This window comes from Hylobates moloch, unplaced genomic scaffold (genome assembly GCF_009828535.3).
Source record: "Hylobates moloch isolate HMO894 unplaced genomic scaffold, HMol_V3 SCAFFOLD_21, whole genome shotgun sequence".
Classification (NCBI taxonomy): Eukaryota; Metazoa; Chordata; class Mammalia; order Primates; family Hylobatidae; genus Hylobates; species Hylobates moloch.
In genome coordinates, this window is record NW_026652296.1 from 1,547,888 (window position 1) to 1,569,492 (window position 21,605).

The 21,605-nt window shown below is 57.9% G+C and overlaps 1 protein-coding gene across 1 annotated transcript in view; it reads right to left on the reverse strand.

Moving 5' to 3' along the window:
- Positions 1-8,013, reverse strand: part of NTSR1 (neurotensin receptor 1) — a 51,289-nt gene extending 43,276 nt beyond the window's left edge. The window contains exon 1 of the mRNA XM_032142758.1: positions 6,933-8,013. Within this exon, the coding sequence (XP_031998649.1) occupies positions 6,933-7,646 (714 nt within the window). The 5' untranslated portion in view covers positions 7,647-8,013. The remainder of the gene's footprint in view (positions 1-6,932) is intronic.
- Positions 8,014-21,605: the final 13,592 nt, after the last annotated feature.

Here is a 21,605-nt window from a genome sequence, read left to right on the forward strand (position 1 = left end):
CTTCAGTAACACCATCCCCCCAAGCGCCAAGAACCAGGATCTCTATTCCCCTCCGTGCCCCCCTTGCAGAGCTAGCATTGTGCAGGCAGCAGCCTGGTCAGGGAGCGAGGGGCTGCAGGGTTGGGGGCTCATGCTCCCCACAGCCCTTCGTGGCCGTCCAGAGGAGGATGATCTTGAGTGCACACAGGCCCACAGGAGGGAGGACCTGGCCACCTGAAACAGCCTTGAGCGGACGGCAGCTCGGCCACTCTCTGCTGCTGTTGTTTCTCACAGACTCACGGAGGCAGGACGAACGCGCTGAAATCCACCCCTCAGTCTACAGCTCCACAAGCTTTGAACCACAACCAACACAGACTCACGGAGGCAGGACTAACACACGCTGAAACCATGAGCTCTGAACCACAACCGAGATACAGAACATTTCCATCACCCCAGAGTTCCCAGCGCCCCTATGGCCACCCCACCCCTCCCCTGACCTTCCTTCTGTCCCAACAGCTCAGCATTTTCCAGAACCTCAAGTGCTTGGAATCACCCAGGGCCTTGGAGTCTGGTGTCTTTCAGCATAAAGCCCGCCTTCAAGAACCTGCATTTTAAAGAAGACCCAGGGGACGCCTGAGATTCCGCCAGTCTGAGTCATCCACGTCATCGAGCCAGAAAGCAGAAAAGAGGTTACCAGGCGCTGGGGGTCAGGGTTTAATGGGGACAGAGTTTCAGTCTGGGGAGAGAGAAGGTTCTGGAAGTGGATGGTGGTGACGGTTGCATAGCAATGTGAACATGCTTCACGTCGTTCAACTGTGCCCTTACAGATGGTAAAACAGCACATTTTAAGTGATGTGTGTTTCACCATGAATCAAAAATAAAGAAAAGCTTCTTTCTTCTCTTAATACAAACTACTAGATCACCACATGGGAATTTATTTCTGTGACTGAGAAAAACGAAGGCAGCCTCTGATTCGTGTACAGGCCGGACGTCCTCTCGGGCCCTGCTCAGCGCAGGGCCCTCTCTGCCCATCATCAGATGTTACCAGCTGGGAGCCCCAGTGCCCCTGAGAACAGACCTGGAGATCCCTGGGCTGCTACCTGAGGCCTGCCTCACCTGTGGGGTGGCTTGTGGTGATTCTTGGCAAGCACAGGGCGGCCGTACCCCCTTGCTGCCCTCAGCACCCACAGAACTGCAGGCACAGCCCCAGGACCCCATTTGTCCTTGGAGTTGAACGTTCTCAGAATGCTGTCAGTCCAAGCGTAGGACAGCCCGGGAGAGCTGACCCCGGGTCGCAGTGCAGAGCCGTGAACAGGTAAGCCTGAACCACTCTGGGCCAAGTCACTCTTGAGGACTCCAAGCCCAGTCAGAGCCGGCCATGGCCAGCTCTGGGCCCCTCACGCTCCCACCCTTGCCCATCTCACTCAAAAGCCTGACTGTTGTCCCCATGGGGTGCACCACAGGGTCAGACTAGGCCTTCCCTGCTGAGAGCACCTCCAGGCCCTGTCTCTCTCCAGCCACATGATGTGCACAGGTGGCTCTGCCCTCTGCTTCATCTGGGAAACGGGGTTACAGGGTACAGACGTGGACCCGCACGTCTGCACGTCCTCACCCTGCCGTCTCCCACCTGGCTCCAACAGGCAGGTCTGGTGCCTGGAACAAGGCCAAGGTCACCTCCCTGTCCTCTCCTTCCCTCTCACCCCCCACAGCCTCAGCATCACCATCCGAATGTCTGATTTCATACGCCAAATTCTTTATTTCCAACATACAGCACCTTAACCTTTTGAAAACTTTTAATTACTAAATTTTTCAAACATATGCCAAAAACGTCATCAACACCCACTTTCCACGATTACAGACTGAAGACCAGTCTTGTCTCGTCTGTAGCCCTCCTACAGCCCCTTCCCCTAGATCATGCTTCAGTAAGTCTGAGACATGGCATCATTTTGTCTGTAAATATTTCCGTATGTACCTCTAAGAGAGCAGGACCATTTTGAAAACCATACCCACAACAGCTCTGGACAACAAGAATTTGTAGCTATTCAACTACCCAGGCTTTTCTGCTGTTTCTTGGCATGAAGAATGATCGGCTTTGGTGCCGGCTTTCTGTGACAGGTTGACTTGTCTGAGTCTTTGCTAAGAAATCAGGCCACTGTCTCCGATTCCCTCACTGTTTGTAGAACAGAATGAGTTGTTTATCCGGAGGTGTTTCTTGTGGTCTGGGTTTTGCTGGCTGTATCCTAATGGTGCATTTGTCCCTGTTCCTCTGTCCCTGGTGTGTCCTGTGTGTTGGCAGTGGCATCAGGGCCTCCATCAGATTCAGATTCAATGGCTTTGCTCCAAGGATGCCATGGGGCTGTGTGCACACCAGGGCTCACCTCACACCTAACTCTCTCCACTTCGTGACCCCGGCAGCTGTCGAGAATCCATGCCTGCATCCATTGATTTATCAGGATTGCACCTGCTGGGTGGTATTCTGACCATCCTGCTCCTTCTTCACTTATTGATGAACATTTCTGTGCTGAGACGCTGCCTTTTATCTACTCTTGGGTTATTCTAGAGTACCGTTTGAATAGAAAAGGCAGGAAAAATACTCCATTCCTTTCCTCTAAAGGGTCATGGGCTTTTCAGACTGGAGGAAGTGTGTGACTCTTGGCCCCACACCAACAGTCCTCTATGCCCTGCGCTGCAGGTGAGGACACCGTGGCCACTACAGCCAGAGCCAGAGCCACCCACAGCTGCGTGGTGTGGGTCCCCTTCCCGTCCCCAGGGGAGGTCAGAGTGGGGCAGGCTGTTCCTAAGGATCCCTTGAGGAACTCCTTCTTCTGAAACTTTTTCTTTTTTTTTTGAGACAGTTGTCACCCAGTCTGGAGTGTAGTAGTGTGATCTTGGCTCACTGCAACCTCCGCCTCCCAAGCTCAAGCGATTCTCCTGCCTCAGCCTCCCAAGTAACTGGGATTACAGGCATCCTTCACGACGTCCAGCTAATTTTTGTATTTTTAGTAGAGATGGGTTTTCGCCATGTTGGCCAGGCTGGTCTTGAACTCCTGACCTCAGGTGATCTGCCCGCCTCGGCCTCCCAAAGTGCTGGGATTACAGGTGTTAGCCACCGTGCCCGGCCTCCTGCAACTTTCTAACTTGAAAAAGTTCCTACTGCAGAACAGTAGCAGGAAGAATACCCAGGACGCTCGGCTGCCCGTGGCAGGTCTGCAGCCCAATGCCACATGGCCAGCGAGCGGTCTCCTCCCTTGATTCACTATCTTGATTCACTATTCGCTCTCCTTCCATTTGGCCACACCCTTATTTCTGAATGATTTGAGAATAAGTTGCAGACTCCACACTCTAAACACCTCTGTATCCTTCCTGTGGAGGTTGCTGGGCACAGCCTGGGGCACGGGACAGGAGCCCTGAAATAATCCATGGCCAGACTTCACGGGAACCCAGCTCCTTCCCTGTCTCAGCTGCCTCTCCTTTCACAGAATTCTGCCAGCCCTGAACGGCTGGGGTGTTCGCCAAGTCACCCTGTGATCTGTCTGCTCCTGGACGCCTCTGGAGCAGGGGTTGTAGGACACCAGTTCCTGCTGCACAAATTGAGGCCCCTGTCTGCCCCTGGGAGGGAGCAGGTGCCCTCTGAGTTGGGGTCTAACCCAGCGAAGAGCACTGCTGTTTGTCCTCAATATGAAGAAGGCTTTCAGAGAAAACAAAGGAGGAGGCAGGGAGGCTGAGCCTGCAGGAGCAAGACTCCCTTGGTGCAGAAAATGGCAATGATGAAAGGAGTCCTCACGGCCGCTCAGGAGGGTCTAATGGACTCGTGCCTATGAGGCTGGGAGGGTTTGCTTTTGTGTGTGGCCATGGTCGCGGTGGGTCTCTAAAACTGCTTCAAAGGCTGCAGCCACCTCATCTGATTTGAATCGGACACCTGAAGTCCCAGGCCCCTGCCACTGTGGGCCCCTGGACACACACATATGTGCACACGTTCAGTATACATGCCGTGGACGGATGAGCATGGGACTCTGATGACCCACCGTCTGGGCCATCAGTCCTGAGCCCTGCCACACAGAGCCTGTGCCACCAAGACCCTCTCACAGCCAAGGTCAAAGCTGAGCTGGAGGTTGGGCCTGGGCCGTGGGGGACCATCCAGGAAGCAAGGGCCATCTGCCTGTGTGGGGCCGCATGTGCGGGTGGGCTAGAGGAGGGGTAGGACAGTCCAGGGGAGCCCAGGGGCACCCGTAGGTCCCTGAGCCCCCAGCACCTCCTCCCAGTCACCCTGCTGGCACCGGGGCCAGGTCTGGGGCCTTTGGGAGGGTCCTGGGCACCAGGTCCTGTCTGCTGGCCTGAGAGCCCTGCCCACTCCACCATCGACCCCCAGCCACAGCCACACACTAGGAAAATGCCCAGCTGGCTTCAGGGAGGGTGACTGTAAGCTGCCCCAGAGTGTTATCATCAAACCACCTCATTTCTAAACACAATTTCTGTTTGCAAGTGCCCAGGCCAAAATTTCGTAGGAGACGCTGGGGCAGGAAAGGACCCCTGTTTTGGAAAGAGGGGCCATTTGATTGGCCACTGCCCCAACACTTCCAAACGTGGTCACTGAGAGGGAGACACTTAGCTCAGGGTATCCAGCCCCTCTTCAGCCATACGTCACCGTTTGAAAACTGTGGATGTTCGCCCAGATCTGCCAATGGCCCAGAAGCCCTTGTGGGGACCGTAAACCCCCTAATTCTGGGGAAACCTCCTGTAAAATGGCAAATGGCAGGGCAGGGGTTGGGGGAAGCCAAGGCCTCTCCTACGAGGAATGTTCTTTTCAAGCACACAGAGCAGCTGGCATCGGGGCCCTGGAAAGCCAGGTGGTCAGCATTGGATGGAGGAGCACCCTTGTAATCAGACGCTCCCAGGCACGCAGCTGAGCCCTTTAAAGAAAAATGGAAACTACGTTCTCCAAGGGTGCCGAGGACGCCAGGGGCATTCAGCAACGCTCGGCCAGCATGGCGTCTGCAGGGCGTGGGGCCGCTGTCCCAGGGTTGATGTATCACAGGCCTCTGCGATTGGATGAGTGCCTGTGGCCGGCCGTAGCGTGACTTGGCCAAATCTGCCTCGCAGCCTCTGAGCAACAAGGCTGGGCAGGTGGTGCTTTGGAAGGCAAAGTGATGTCTCACAGGTGCCCAATCCCAAGTACCCGGCAGAGAGCCCACACACGCCCACGCCGGGGAGGACACTTTCTTGGGGGTGGAGCCGAGCTGTCGTCACGCCCCCGTGCTTTTCGCTGTTTGTTTTTGAGGATTGCAAGAGGCTGGTGGGCTCCTGGCCTTTTGCCAGGGGAGGGGGAGGATCGGGGGTCTGAGCGGGGGCACCTACTGGGTGGGCAGTGACAGCGCTGACCCCTCCACTGCCCACCTTCTGAAGGACTGAGTGGCTGTCGCCCCTGGGGCCCCTCCACGCAGACTGGGGAGAGGTTCCCCCTGGCCAATGCCAATCAAAGACAGGAGCTTGGGGAGAGCAGATGAAGCCTCAAAGGGAGCGAGAGGTCATTTCTCACTGTGTTTACCCCACGGGCTGTGCCTACTTCTGCCTCTGGTGAGGGGAGGGACTCTTGCCGCAGAGGCAAAGCAGCCCTGACTCACTGCCTGCCAGTGTCTGTGGGAGGGGCCTCCCCGAGAGGGGACACCTGTAGCCACCAGTTCTATGTGCGGCCAGGGAGACTGGAAGCTCAGTTCTACCCTCCTCCACCCCAGCCCACCTGGGTGGTGGCCAGTGGAGGGTCAGTTAGGGCCCAGGGAGTGACAGGCAGGTGACGCCCTGCCCGGCACTGGTGCCCCCACCCCCACCAGGCATACTGGCATACGCGGGCTGCTCATGCAACTACAGAAGCTTAGCTGGGAGCCTGCTGATGCTGGTGTGTGGGGAGCCAGGGGGAACAGCCAGCCACCCTGGCCCCTCTAGCTGGGCAGAGGTGGGCGACTCTACCCGGATCCTTCACGCTCTGGCTTCCTTAGCCCACCAGAAACGGAGGAACCCCCGCACCTCTAAGGCTGCTCATGTGCGAAATGCCTTTCAAAGTGCCCGACCGGCCCTGACTTCTTCCCTGGACACCGGCCTCCTGCTCGGGGCTTTGGTTTGATCAGCCCTCCCCTCCAGCGCTGGAACCCCCCGTGCCACGAACCTCAGCCAAGCTGATTCCCAAGGGGGCTTCCCACCCGCATTCCCACGGCGCTTTGCTCAGACCCTCGGAGGGCCCTTAGTCACTCGGCTCCAGTTTTACACACCTCACCACAACACCGCCGCCACACGCAGATCCTCACAACCTTCCCCGCAGAAACATGGTCCCCAGCACCCAGCAATAATAGTGCCTGTGAGCGCTTCTACGTGTCAGGGGCCATGCAAACACTTCCCACGCGTTCTCTCGAATGCTCTACCTTCTGAGGTCAATGCTATGACTACCCCATCACACAGATGCAGAAGCTGAGGCTAAACTAGGAACTGGCCCAAGAGGGCATCGGGTTCTGCTCTGACTCCCAAGTTTGGGTCAGGGCAGGCAGCTGGGAGGCACAGGCAGAGCCAGTCTGGGGGCTTCTCTGCAGAGGAAGGAACATCACCTGTTGGGGCACAAAGTCTCTTGAGAAGCTGATGAAAGTGTTACTCTTCCTTTGGAGATGCAGGTGCCAGCGCACATGTTTCCATTAGGTCTTAAGGAATTCAGAGACGTCGGAGGCCCAGCCACCGACACCAGAGAGGCCACAGGCAGGGGCTCCATCCCCTCACCAGGAGGGGAGAAGATAGGGGCTGAGCCTGGCAACTCCGGAGCTGCCCCCAAGCTGCCCTAACCACCTTCCCAGCCTCGCAGGAGTAGACTGTCTCTGTGAAATCTCTCCCACTCCCTACCCAGAAGGCACACCACTGGCACTGCTTTTGGGGTGAAGGAGAGGGGAGCCCCGGGGCTGGTTACTGAGGCTCACCTGTATGACGACCTTGACAGTGGCGGTGTGGATGGTGGGGGTGCACACCAGGCCGCCGGCGTGCTGGCCGTCGGCGCTGCGGTTCTGCTCGCCCATGGTGAACAGCATAGGCACCGCCAGCAGGGCCGAGGTGAGCCAGATGGCGCTGATGAACTTCTTGGTGCGGCTTCGGGACATGAGGGTCTTGGCCTTGAAGGGGTGGCAGATGGCCAGGTAGCGCTCCACACTCAGGCTGGCCACGTTGAGGGCCGTGGCGTAGGTGCAGGCATCGCGCAGGAAGTAGTAGCCGCGGCAGCCGGCGTCGCCGAAGGCCCAGGGGTGGTGCACCCAGATGAAGTTGTACAGCTCCACGGGCATGGCCAGCAGCAGGGTGAGCAGGTCGGACAGCGCCAGGCTGCCCAGGTGGTAATGCACCGTGCTCTGCAGGCTCTGCAGCGACTTCTTCCGCGCCAGCGTGAACGCCGTCACTGTGTTGCCCACCGTGCCCACCACGAAGAGTGCCAGGTACACGGCGGTCACCAGCACCTTGGAGTAGATGTCGGTGTTCACGTCCAGCTCGCTGCTGGGTGCCGCCAGGACGCGCTCCGACGCATTGCCCGAAGCGTTGCCGAAGCCCGGGGCCAGCAACGCCGCCTCCAGTCCTGCCTGCGCCCGCTGGAAGGGGTCGGCGGCCGGCGTGCCCCGGGTTTCCGGCGCCGAGTTGTTGAGGCGCATGGTGGGCGCTGGAGTCCGCAGCTCTGTCCGGCGCCTCCGGGGCTGGAAGTCCGGGCGGGAGTGGGTGCGTCTCAGGCGGGGACCGATGAACGGGAGTCCAGGGGAGGGCGCGTGGCGAAGACCAGTGGGCGCGCCGTCCAGCCGGGAAGCGCCAGACCCAGACGCGCCGCCCCGGGCTCTGGGCTCCGGGCTCCGCGCTCCTCCGGACTCTCAGCTCCCAGCTCCTGGCTCCAGACCCCGTGGTTCCTCGGGCTGTCTCCCGGCTCGGTGCTTGCCACGGGTTCCAGGTGCCTCCGATCTCCAAACCGCGCGGTTCCCCAGGCCCCCGAGGACAGCGCCCAGCCCGGACTGCGCGGGGCGAGAGTGTGGCGCCGGGAGGAGCGCACGCACTGCTGCCCCGGCGCGCTCCCTTCCCTCGCTCAGAATCTCCTCCCTCGCGCTCTCCGCGCACCCTAGCCCCGCACACCTCCTGCCGCGCCCGCGCCCTCCCAGCTCTGCGCGTCTCCACGGAGCCGGCGGCCGCGCGGCGCACCCAACAGTGGGGGGTGGCGGCGGAGGAGGGAGGCAGCCCCCGCCGCCGTCCCCGCCCCGCCTGGGTGCAGCCTGGCGGGTCGCCCCCTCGCGCTCCCTGGGGCAGGGCGGGCTGGGGTGAACGCTCCAGGGAACCAGGATTCCGAGCGGGCGCGGCGTGTATCGTGCACCGGACCCTTCCTGCCACCCTCTTCCCTGTTCTCCGCAATTTCTCGCACCGGCTAGGAAGGGAACTGTGCACCTCCCCCAACCCTGGGCTCTCTCAGTTGGGGTGAGGGTGTATCCGGAGGGCAGGGAGGGAGGAAGCTCCCCGCTGGCAGGGCTGGGCGGCTGCGCAGCTGGTTGGGCCGACCTCCATTCCTGGGTGTCCACAGGGTGCCAGAAGCTGGGTGCCCAGGGGGCTCTAGGACCACTGGAGATTACATTTCTTGTGATTCCTTTTAAAATCTGGTCGCAGTCATTGGCGTGCCTGGTCTGTGAATGCGTATTTCTGGGATATGCCCAGTGGGAATGGTGGGGGCTCAGAGCATAGTTATCACCTGGGGCAGGATGGCGTGAGGCAGTACCGAGGGACACCTGAAGGGGCTGAGGAGCTGAGGGGCTGGGTCCTGCAGAGGCCGGGAGCCACAGACGGTTTCAGCAAAGTCTGGGGAGGGGTGAATGAGAGAGGGCAGAAAGCAGGTGCCCAGAACAGCACCCTCCCCACTCAGGGCCCCGCACCTGGCACCTGGGGCCGGTCTCATGACGCTATGGGATGCGACCCCTGGGCCCCTTATTACTGCCTGGGTTTGTCATCAGAAATCAGCCTGGGAGTCTGCGCCCCAGCAGGATTTGGGAGGGGCAGCCCCAGCACGCATCCTCCCAGGTCCTGCAGGCTTTGCACACTCCCTCCCTCTGAGCGTCCTCACAGGGTGCCCCAGCCCCTGGCTCGGGAGCCAGGTGAGGGCAAGATTCTTGTCCTTTCCGCGTCCCCCCAGCGCCTGGTGGCACTGGCATAGGTGGCCAGGCACAAGCTTGGCCCTCCCATGTCTGGGTTGCCCAGGGCACTACTGTCCCTTCTCTAGGCCCTCCCCGCCCCTCCCCTGCTCCCTCCTCCCCAGAACCCCTGGGAGACGTTGGGTAGAGCTTCTGCTCCATGTGTGCAGGGCTAGGAGGAGCTGCTCGAGTGCAGCCGGGGGAACCAGCCTGGCCTTCGTGCACGTCACTGGCTGCACCTGTTGTGCTGGGAGCAGGAAACCTGGGCAGGCTGGGGTGAGGGTCGCAGGGTGTTGAGGGAAGCAGGAGGCTGAGGAACCCTCTCCCGGGCCCGCCCAGCTAGGAGAATTCAAGGCTTCTGAGCCGATGGCTGGCAGCAGGACTCTGTGCTTATTCGTCCGTTCTCACCCTGCTTTGGGCTTCTTTGTTCAACCGAAGCCTGATACTCTTGTCAGGGGGCTGCAGCTCACAAGCATCAGAGCTTAGAAATCTCAGCATCAAAGGAAACGCCAGTGGTCCCTTTGCTGGAAGCCTGAACAGCAGGCTCAGAAGCCAGCAGATAGGGTTTGAACGTTGGCCCTGCTACTTCACATTTGGGCAAGTGTCCTTGGCGTCTCTGTGCCGCGATTGAGTCATCTGTAAAATGGGAATAGCGGCTGAATGAAGGGCAGGGCTGTTACTGATGGGTCTCCACGGGGAATGAACGAGGTTGAATGGGCTGTCAGGTGTGAGGCGAGGTGTTCCATCCAACTAGAATAGGCTGGAATAGGCCAGATTTGTCCTCTGGAAGGCACGATTCACCAGTTAAGTACAGAGGTTTTTGTTTATTTTTTATTTTTTTATTTTTTGAGATGGAGTCTCACTCTGCCATCTAGGCTCGGCTCGAGGGCAGTGGCGCCATCTTGGCTCACTGCAAGCTCCACCTCCCAGGTTCTCGCCATTCTCCTGCCTCAGCCTCCCGAGTAGCTGGGACTACAGGCGCTCGCCACCACGCCCAGCTAATTTTTTTGTATTTTTAATAGAGACAGGGTTTCACCATGTTAGCCAGATGGTCTCGATCTCCTGACCTTGTGATCCACCCGCCTCAGCCTCCCAAAGTGCTGGGATTACAGGTGTGAACCACTGGGCCCAGCCAAGTACAGAGGTTTGGGCGGGGAGCTTAGTGTCCATGCCATGCCAGGGAGTACAGGTGCTGGACAGTGTCAGGTCCAGGCGCTTACCACTGTCTTGGTAACACTGGGGCCTGAGCACGGGCTGGGCCATCAGGCGCCTCTGTTGAGACCCCCACAAAAAGGAAGTCCACAGCAATGGCCACTGGAGTCTGTCCCTTTGCCAGCCAGAGCAGGAGGACGCTGCGATTGTGCCCTCCCTCTGCCTAAGCTCATTGTTTGGTTTTCAAACCCCTGACCTTTTGGCTAAGCTGCCCTTATTTTCAAAGATTTATCTTTGAGTTAGCCTGGGAGCTTAAAAAATCATAAAAGGCAACTTAGTGCAAATATTGTGATGGAGCATTTGCTTAAAACCACATAGGAAAAGGTCACGTGGAAGGCCTTGTTCCACACAAGGCGGATGGCGGGCCTCCGGTGGGGACCCCTGGCAGCCACGCCACTCGGCCATTCTGAGCTCTTCTGTGCACTCACAAACCGGATGGCTCAGCAGCTGGAAGCTTTTAACTCCACGTTGTTTGCCCCTTTCTCTTCTGATTTCTGCAGACAGAAGCCCTTCCTAAACAGCTGAGACTCTTGAAAGAAAGCGCCGGTGAGGTGCTTGGGAAGCGCCAGGCTGGGTCCGGTCATGCCCATTGGTGATGCAGCCACACCCTTGGCCAGCCAGATGCCTTCACTGACACGTGAAGCTGGGCACAGCCTTGTAGGGGGCAGGGCTCCGGGGGTGAGTGTCTCCTGCAAGCTGGAGAGCCTTGGGGACCTGCTGCCCCTATCCCAACACTCCCAATGCTGCCTGATGAGGAGCCGGCCGGTCCCATGGGCATCGAGGACCGAGGTCCACGGACACGGCTGTGATTCTAGGGTGCAGCAGGAGTGCTGAACAGGGGCAGCCAGCATGCTGGGGACAGTCTGGCTTTCTGCGATTTCCTGAGCGGTGTGAGCAAGGCCATGTCCTTATTACCAAGCAAGGTAGTCATCTGTGCCTGGGGTGACAATCACGTCCAAAGAGTCACCACACGAGAGGTCCTTGGAAGCACGCTCCCAAGGGTGGGGGTCCCTGCTTGTTTCATTGGCTAGCTTACCCTGAGTCCCTCCAACTCTGGGTGGCACGTAGTTGGTGCTTAGTGGGTTTGTGTTGCACTAGTGGAGCAGATGTGATGGTGAACAGGATGAGGCCATGCCAGCAGGATGTGTGAAACCTGTCACTGGTTCGCAGCAGGCTTCAGGCTTCCGAATGTAGGAGAGCCACCATCTCTCCGGCCTCCATCCTTCTCTTCCCTCAGGTCCCCAACCACTGTTGGGCGACTCTTGCTAGCAGGAAACCTTCTTATTAAAATTGAAAAAATTAAGTTGACAATAACACCTACATCAGTTATCTATCGCTGCATAACGAAATGCCCCCACACTCAGTGGCTTAAAACAACAGGCATTTATTATTTCAGTGACAGCAGTAGTTGGTTTCCTATGAGGACGAAGGCGGGTGGGGCAGAAACGTGGATGTGTTAGAGGCACAGAAGATAAGTGATAAACATAATTGGTGGAGCTTGGCTATAGATTTTCCCACCCACAGCATGGAAATCGCACGTGTTCCAGGACGGACAGTACTCCAAGGAGGATCTTTGAAAACAGAGCGGCACCTGCACACGTGTACGCAGGGCGAGTGTTCGCAGGCCGGCAAGGAGGGCGGAGCCGCTTTCCAGCCTCACGCTGGCTGCGCTCCAGGCATCTCTGGGGCTGTTGGCAGATTCTGGGGGCTGCGCTACAGGCCGATCAAGCCTCACTCATTGGCATCCTTGTCCCTCACATTCCCAGGCCACCCCTTGGACCTGGGCCAGCTTTCTGGAACCGTGAGCTGTGTTCTCAGGGAAGAACCAGAAGAGGAAGCGGGCGTGGCTGCCCACAAGTGCAGCGGCTGCTGCATGGGATAGGCCCCGGGAAGGCCAGGGATGCCGAGGGCAGGTCAGGGTGACAGGCTGGAGAGGAGGTGATTTCGAATCCCAGCCTCACCAGGCCTGGACCCCCAGTTTCCCGTGTGTGAAATGCATGACATGGCCCCTAGGTCACCGGCTGCTGTGAGCCTCCTGTGATGTGCACACACTTCATTCCACACAGAGGTCAGAGCTCACCCTGGTGGCTGCAGGGCAGCTGGAGAGGCTGGGTGGGAGAAGGATGGCCTGGAGTGGGGTCACACACTCCGCCTTTGCCCGAGTGGGGACACGCTCAGGGCGTTGCCGTGGCTGTCTTGTGTGCTAGGCTGAGGATGGAGAGTGATTGGCCACCAGAGTTATGTGAGGTCCCTGTCGGCGTTATAGACACTCGGCAATCCAGTTTTGGGCCTCAGGTGAGCTGGGATGGCTGTTCCATGGTGCCCGCAGGTTGCCTGAGTAAGATGGCACCAGCAGGCTGGGAGGCTCGGGGTAAGACAAACAACTCACTCTGGTTTTCCTGGAACTTTCGAGGTTTTAACACAGCAAGTCCAGAGACCTGGGAGCTGGAGCCCTCTCAGTGTCAGGCAGTTGGGGCTAAGGGTCACCCTGGCTGTGTGCTGTGGGAGTTTGCTCTTGCAGCTTCCCTCCCTTCCCATGCTCTCTCCTGCTCCGTTGAGCCCCCAGCCCAGGTCTCCCCTGCTGGGACCAGGTCTCACCACTCCCTCCAAATCCCAAATCATCCAGGGTTCCTTCTCCTCCCATGGCTAAGAAGCCAAGAATCTTCTAATTCAAACCTGACATGGCTCCATGGAGAGCTGGCTGCTCTGTAACGGGCCCAGTTTTCAATCATGTATTTCCTCCCGGCTCTGATTCAGCCGGATGGTCTGACTCACGCAGTCGTCAAACATATATCAACAAGTGTGTCTCTGCCATCTGCCCGGAGGCCAGAGCCTCCCGGTGAGCCCTTGGCTCAAGGGCTCACACCTAGTGGGCAAAAGCGGCCAAGTTCCCTTAATTTTCATGCCCCCAAGAGCCATCTGCCTTCCACCTGGTTCTGCGGGAATCTGGCACAGGCTTGGTACCCAGTGGACAGGGAGATGTGTGTTGAGCGAATCGTGAGCACCTGGAGGGAACAGCTGGCACTTCACCTGCTCAGCCTTTCCCCTCGCCTGGGTGCCAACACCACCAAGTCTTCCTGTGAACCGCCTGCTGTCCACACGGTCTGTGGGTGTGCATACGTGTGTGTGTGCACATGTGTGTATACCTGCATGCATGTTGGGCTCCCAGACCCAGGGTCTCAAAGGGTCCTCGTTGGCAGAAGCAGGCCTTCCCAGGCTCATCTCCTGTCCTTGCTCTGAGGCCCCGCAGGAGGCTCTGTCTCCTCTCCCCAGGGCTGGCATGCACCTGGCAAAGAAGGCTGTGCCCAGCGGGGAGGGAGGAGGGCGTCCTCTGCCTGCCCCGCCGTGCTTTGTGTTCTCTCTGCTTAGATGCACAGAGCCGTCTCCTGGCTGGAGCTCCGGGAACGCTCTCCCCTGGCTGCAGCTCCGGGAACGCTCTCCCCTGGCTGCAGCTCCGGGAACCCTCTCCTCCTGCTTGCGGTTGGTTTCTCAATGTGAATAAGACTCTGCTCCACCCAGCCAGGCAGAGGGCTCGGGATCTGCAGTCCAACCCAGGGGCTTCAAATCTTGGCTCTGCCACCTCCAAAGTGAGCCACCTTAGGTGACCCTGAGCTTCAGTTTCCTCATCTGAAATATGGGGATGTTAATTGTGCCTCACATTCATGGGTGTGGATGAGATGGGGCAGCCCACGTGGTGGGCAGAGTAAGGACCCCAAGGATGTTCATGCCAGACTCCCCAGAACCTGTGAATTTGTTGGGGTGCCTGCCAAAGGGGATTAGGGGGCAGGCGGATTAAGGCAGCTCATCAGCCATGAGATGGGGAGGCTGTGCTGGGCTGTCCTGGGCCCAGAGGAGTCACAAAGGTCCTTAAATGTGGAAGAGAGAGGCAGAAGGAGAACCAGAGTGATGGCAGCCTGAGAGGGTCTGGCACATTGGACGCCCAGGGAGCTACGGTGCTGGCCTCACAGCAGGCCAGCTGTGAGCATCCCCCACTGGCTGTGTCCAGAGAGCCTGGCTGAATGGTGAGTGAATGAAGGGTGGCTGAAGCGGGCTGGGGAGGTGGGAAGAGGCTGCTGGGGCCCAGTCTCTGCCGTGCACCAGACCTCTTCCCTCCAAGACAGCGTGAGGGGCTCAGGGTCCCCCAGGCTCCCTCTGCCCACCCTGGCTGCACCCGTCCTGGCCTTCACCTCCAAGCAGAATCTCACCTTGCGCCTTTCCAGGCCTGCTAAGCAGAACCGTGTGGAAGGGTGAAGCAGAGAAGGCCTGGAGTCGCCTTGGATCGTGAAACCCATCAGCAACTTTAAAGAAATCAGCCAAGAGACATACAAAGAAAGCTGATGTTCTGGAGGAAACAGGGAATGAGGTAGATTATCTTCTGAGGAAAGAAGATCCATTTCCAAGACATGTTTCAATGCAGCCCAGTTTCCTAGAAATTTTTCCTGGGAAGGGCTTGCTATGACACGCACCTCAGACCAATGGACACAGAGGGTGTCCCTTAGAATTTCCTGTGATGTTCTCACCGATTTCTCTGGACCAGAAGGTTTGAAACTGATGAATAGCAGCCCCCAGCCCCCTAAGCCTGTTCCCTTTTCTCCTCATTGCCCTCCCTGGCCCAACCTATACCCTCCTCTCTGCCTCCTTCTGCTGGAAGAAGGGTTCCTAATTGCTGGGCCCCCAGCAGAAAGCCATTTTCTTTTTGCAATTTGCTTTTGGGAAAAAGACAACATACAGGCAACACACGCAATGCGGAGGGCCAAGCCAGCCCATCTGTTCCATCTGCAAAAAAGAAGTAGCATTTTGTCTGCTCTCACCCAGAAGCTGCGGGCTTATGGCTCTTATAAATGCACCAATTTGTGATTAACTTTCCAGGCATGCTTGTGAGCACACCAGGCGATGTAAAGCTAAAAGGGTTGCATTCGGCTAATATTAGTCTTCCATTTATTGTCAGGAGAGAAGGGACGGGCAGCTCTTGCATTCTCTTGAAGGCTCAGCAGCCCGGCCCCCCAGCCTGGAGGGGATGAGGAGACGCGTGAGGCAGGGTTGGAGTTGGAGCAGGAAGCTGAGGGTCTCGTCATGCCCGCCCTTCCTTCCACGTGGCTCCGCCAGGCTGCCCTCTGGGAAAGGCACGACTGGGTGCCATGACGCGGGCATCTCTTCCCTGTCTTTCAGGCTTCTTTCCTCCTTGGGCTAAGGATGGAGTTTGCATAAACATGACTTCTGCGTCTCCAGAGATCCAAAGCATACGCCTTTATCTGCAGTCAGGAGTCCTCCCTGCTTAGAAATATTGAAATAGGAAAAATGTCTTCCATTTTGTAGTCGCTTCCTAGGAGTTCCAGAAGCAAAACCTTGAAACGGTTCTTCCTTTGTCATTCTCGCCTTGGAGCTGCAAAGGCCCGCTCGAGACACTTTCTTTAACGACGTGAGGCCATGCCAAGGGGAAAGGAACTCTGGGGGCAAGAGGGGCTGAGGGTAGGTGCCTGGCTCACTGAGGGTGGCCCACTCCCTCCATGACCCTCAGAGAGAGCAGAGGGTCCACAGAGGTGCCAGCATGGGCCTGGCCAGCCTGGGGACGCGAAGTCCAGTCCACACAGCAAATCTGGGCTCCCATGAGCCACAGACACAGCCAGGGTTGGTCCACCGGCCGCCTCTGAATCCTCCCTCCCTTTCACCCCAAGTCTCAGCTAAGGGCTCCATCTCCCACTTCCCCTGCAGCTAGACATGCCACAGAGTAAGTTCTGGCCGGGGGTGTGGAGAGAGGGCACCCTGGCCGGTCAGGCCACATCTCCCTGGCTTCCTGGCTTCCCTCTGGCTGGGAGGTGAGGGTGGCGAGAGACGCAAGCTCCCAGGGAGACATCCCAGCAGCAAGAGAGAGGGAGCCTGTCCCGGTCCACTCGGGAGCCTGTCCCGGTCCACTCGGGAGCCTGTCTCAGTCCACTCGGGGTGCTGACACATGACACCAGAGGCTGGGCGGAACTCCTAAACAACAGAAATCCCTTCTCACAGCCTGGGAGTTGCAAGGCCAAGATCAAGGGAAGATTCAGGGTCTGCCGAGGGCCTGTTTCCTGGTTCACGGAGGGCGCCTTCTTGCCGCGTTCTCCTGCAGTGGGAGGGGTGAGGGAGCTCCTTGCAGACCCTTGTGTAAGGGCACTAATTCCATTCATGAGGGCCCCACCTTCACCACCAAATTCCTCCCAAAGGCCCCACCTCCCACATCTTTGCCTGGGGGGCTGGGATTCCAACGCAGGAACTTGGAGGAACAGGGGCTGGGATTCCAACCCAGGAACTTGAGGAACAGGGGCTGGGATTCCAATGCAGGAACTTGGAGGAACAGGGGCTGGGATTCCAACGCAGGAACTTGGAGGAGCCACAGGCATGCATTTGATTACAGAGCCCTCTCTGGGTCTGAACCCCATGGCTTTCCAGGACTCCTGCCCTCCTGGGACCCCCATCCTCCTGGGACCATTCTGGGAGTCAAATGGAGCCTGCAGCTTCCTGAGGACACCATTTGAGGCCCTCCCTGCTGCCCCCTGGGCTTTCAGTCCCATGGAACCTTTATTCTCTCGAGCTGTTTGACTTGGGTTTTTGCCATGTGCCCCGATGCCCTGGGACAGTCATCTGTGAATTTAGGAGACACCTCTATCATTTATTCACCTCCTAGGGGATGAGGATACCTGGAGGGCAGGCCCTGATACCCTGCTCTCCTATCAGGGGAAACTGAGTCCAGGGGGCAGAAGACCAGGGCACGGGCATCCGATCCAGGGCCCGACAGAGCAGAGCAGCCAAGCCCAGGAGAGAGGTCAGCCTCTCGGGCAGGCCCCTGAAGGACAGAGTGTGGGGTCTCCCCCCGGGGCCCTTCCCTGGCTGCTCCCCATCCCCATATAAAATCACCAGGCGCCTCTCCTCAGGCTGCAGGATGAGGAAGGAGCCCTTCACTGTACCCAGTGTTGTACCCAGCGCCTTGCCAGTTGGACCACGTGCTCCCCGAAGGCTGGGCCCAGCCCTCCCTTTCCACTTAATCACCCCCCAACCCCCGCACTTCTAAGTCTTCAGAACCTGCTCTTTCAACCCCTACCAGCTTAGCCTGGTCTCAGAGGACTTCTCTGGGAGAAGAAGCCCAGACCATGGGCTGGGATGCTTAACTGTTGCTCATTTTCTTTTCAGATAATGAATTATGTTGAGCTTGACATGGATAATTGGGTGTAAAACTTCTCTAAAAATAACACACACAGGTGCTGGGCCCTGAGTGCCGCCTCCCCCTGCGCTTTCTAGATAAGGAATGAGATTGCTCCTCCTTGGTCTAGGCACCGGTCCCTGTCCCCAGCTCCCCGATTTTTTCGGGTGTTCTTATTCTCTCTCACCCCCCGACTCCATCGGCAGGTGCTGAGACCACACATGGTTTGATCCTCTCAGGTGTGTTCTGTGCTGCCTGTAAGACACGTCCCCACCACTGGCCAGGCATTCAGCCCCAGCAGCCCCGCCCCTTTGCCGGGCGAGGGAGGAAGCTATTGGAATAAAGAGCCCATTGTGGTAGGACCAGGGACCAAAAGGCTCCACACCCGGCACTGCAGGCAGCAGGCTTTCCCAGTCACTAGAAGACTTTTATCCGTACAGTCCCCAAACACGGTGTATGACTATTTGGCTCATTAAATAGCCTGAATGCCTAGGGGAACAGATCAGACGAATTCTATTTTTCTTCAGTCACTGCCTTACCCCCTGCAGCTCTGGTGTCCCCAAACCACACTTGGACTCCACGATTCTCTAGAAGTCTCCACGATTCTCTAGAAGGCTCACACAGCACCGAAAACCTGCTGTGCTCACAGTTGCCGTTCATTAGAGCCAAGGGGCGCCGTCTAGAATCGGTGAAGGGAACTGGCAGAGTCCAGGATGGTCCAGGCACAGGCTGCTGGTCTCCCCACTGGGCGGCCTGACAGCACTTGCTTCTCCCCGAGCTGATGGCCTGCCTTGGAGTTCAGGGCTTTGCTGGGGCTCAGTCCCACAGGCTCTGCCAAGCGACCATGTGTGGCAGCTCGGTCTCTGATCCCTCCAGAGGCGCAGCTGACACCATGTGGCCCAAAACGCCCACCACAAATCCCATCAATAGCACAGACCATCCAGCCTGGCCCAAGGTCCCCATGTAACCAGGACTGTCTTATCAGGCAGGACAGGCCCCACTCCACACCCCACTCCCCACCCCACCCTCACTCCACACCACACCCCACACTCCACACCACACCCCCACCACACCCCACACCCACTCCACACCACACCCCACACTCCACACTCCACTCCACACCTCACCCACATCCCACTCCCCACCCCACACCCACTCCACACCACACCCCACACTACTCCACACCCCATCCCACACTGCACACCCCACTCCACACCCCACACCCCACTCCATATCCCACCGCCCACCCCACACTCCACACTCCACCCACATCCCACCCCCCACCCCACACCCACTCCACACCACACCCCACTCCACACCCCACTCCGCACCCCACACCCCACTCCACACCCCACTGCCCACCCCATACCCCACCCCACTCCACACCCCACTCGACATGCCACCCCCCACCCCCCACCCCCCACTCCACACCCCACAGCCACTCCACACTCACTTCACATCCTCACTCTACAGCTGTGCTGCACAGCCTCACCGCATGTATGAGTCTGTTTTCACACTGCCATAAAAACCTGCCTGAGGCTGGATCATGTGTAAGGGAAGGTGGTTTAATAGACTTACAGTTCCGCATGGCTGGGGGGCCTCAGCTAATTTACAATCATGGCGGAAGGCGAATGGAAGCGAGGCCGCGCCTCACAAGGCGGCAGCAAGGAGACAGGCTGAATGAAGGGGGAAGAGTTCCTTATCAAACCACCAGATCTCGTGAGAAAATCAAGAGAACAGCATGGGGTGCCCGCCCCCAGGATCCAGTCACCTCCACCTGGTCTCTCACTCGGCACATGCGGATTTTGAGGATTGTAATTCAAGATGCGATTTGGGTGGGGACACAAAACCTAACCATATCACTCCACAGCCCCACTGCACAGCCCCACTGCACAGCCCCACTGTACAGGCGCACTCCACAGCCCCACTACGCGGGCACACTCCACAGGCGCACTCCACAGCCCCACTGCGCGGGTGCACTCCACAACCCCATTGCACAGCCCCACTGCACAGGTGCACTGCACAGCCCCACTGCACGGGCACACTCCACAGCCTTACGTGCACCATCCGTGTAAGAGGCGCTGGAAGCCAGAGCTTCCCCTCAAACAATTGCTGGGTGAGATGTTTTAGCATCGTTAGATGACATGTTCCAATATGTAGTCTTTTGACAGACAGGCGGGTGGATGCCTGCCGTAAGCACAGGCAAGTGTGCATTGCTGCAACGACATGTTGCCAAATGTTGGGGTTACCGTATTTATAAGTGTGCGTGTTGCTCCATTTGCACATTGCCTCATTTGTGTACTTGTGCGTTCCCAAGTGTTCCTGTTGTCCTCTTTGTGTTGCCCCAGGTAGACGTTGCTGCATCTGCACGTGGCCCCATTTGTGTGTCTGTGCGTTGCTGCGTGTGTGTGTCTAGAGAATGCAATGACAACTGAGAGTGGCCATCTCTTTCAGAATCGCTTTCCGAATGCAGACCTTCCAAGCCACCCGCTCCTCGCACAGCCACAGGATAGACGGTGACCCTCCCGCTCTGGACAAGCCTTGATGGGAGCAAATGCTGCCTGTCCGGAGCCTCCTGGGGGCCCTGGAGGATGCTGTCCCTGCCTCACAGCTGGTGCAGAGAGGTGGGGGTTTGACCCAGGGAGTCAAGGCCCTTCTGACCAGGGCCTTGGGCAGGGAACGTGGCCCCTCCAAGTCTCAGCGCCTGGAATATGATATGGTGAAGACCATGCTGGCTGCCTTGCCAGGTGGACGAGGGAAGATTAACGAGGCAATAAGGGTGGTCGGTAAACGTGTGTGGGATGGACTTACAAGGTGACAGGCACATGTGTGGCTCCAGGAAAGTGAATCTGCAGCTTAACCAAGCTTCCAGAACTTCAGCATGGAACACAGACATTTTCTATCAAAGGAAACGCCTTGAGACGCCACATCCTTATTTCTCTGATTTTGCCGTTGCTCAAGGAGGCCCTGGAATGCCCGAAGCGTCACAGCGGGAAGACAGCACTGTCCACATTGCCCACAGGTTCCCACTCAAATCCAGAGTGAGCCTGCAGGGCAGCCGGAAAGCCCGCCCAAGGCGCCTCAGCCTGGAGCTCGCCCAGGACACAGAGCAGGTGCAGGTGCAGACAGCAGACGGACGCATCAGGGGCGTGGTGTGAATAACGCCACACTTGAGAAGCTCAGGACTGGACCCTACTGTTGATTTCGGCAGGAATGCCCCGCCCCCCCGGCCCTGGGGCTCGGTGCCAGCACCACACTTCGCCACTGCATCTGATGCCAGGCAGAGGCGGTTCTCTGCTGTGGAGGACTTGTGATCGAATCGGCCCACCCAGATCATCCAGGATCAGCTTCTGCCATGTTGTGATATAAGAATAAATACACATTTAAATGGTCTCTGACATAGAGTGACGATAGCCCTTGCAGTTTCTTGACCAATAGGGGTGCTAAGAGAATCTTTTGTTCTGATACTTGGTCTTTGGCCCCAATTCCTAACAATGAACTCCTATAGTCTTTGCAATTTCCTGAGGAATAGCCGCGTCCACCCAGGGCTTCTCAATCCCTTGGAGTTTCTGGGGTGATAGGAGCATTTTTTGAGCTGATGGGGTGGCTCTGGGGGGCTCCTAGACAGCTTCAGGATGGGGACTGGTGGCCACAGGAACCAACCACATGATTAGAAGTTTCTGCCCCAACCTCTGATCTTCAGGAAAGAAAAAGGGGCTGAAGGTTGAGTTGATCACTGATGGTCAATGACGTAGTCGATCATGCCTATGTGTTGAAGCCTCCATGAGTCCCGTGAAGGACTCACTGCAGATGAGCTTTGGGGTTGGAGGACACGTCTGCCTGCCAGGAGAGCGGCCCCAACTGCAGACAGACAGAGACTCCTGCACCCGGGCCCCCCCAGACCTCCCCCAGGTATCCACCTGCTGGTCATCTGTGTCCCCTGCAACGTCCTTCATAATAAACCAGTGAGCCTGTGTCCCTAAGTCCTGGGTGCTGCTGCAGCGAATCACTCCAGCCTGGGGAGGGGCTCATGGGACCTGGTTTACAGCTGTGTGGACAGAAGCCCCTGA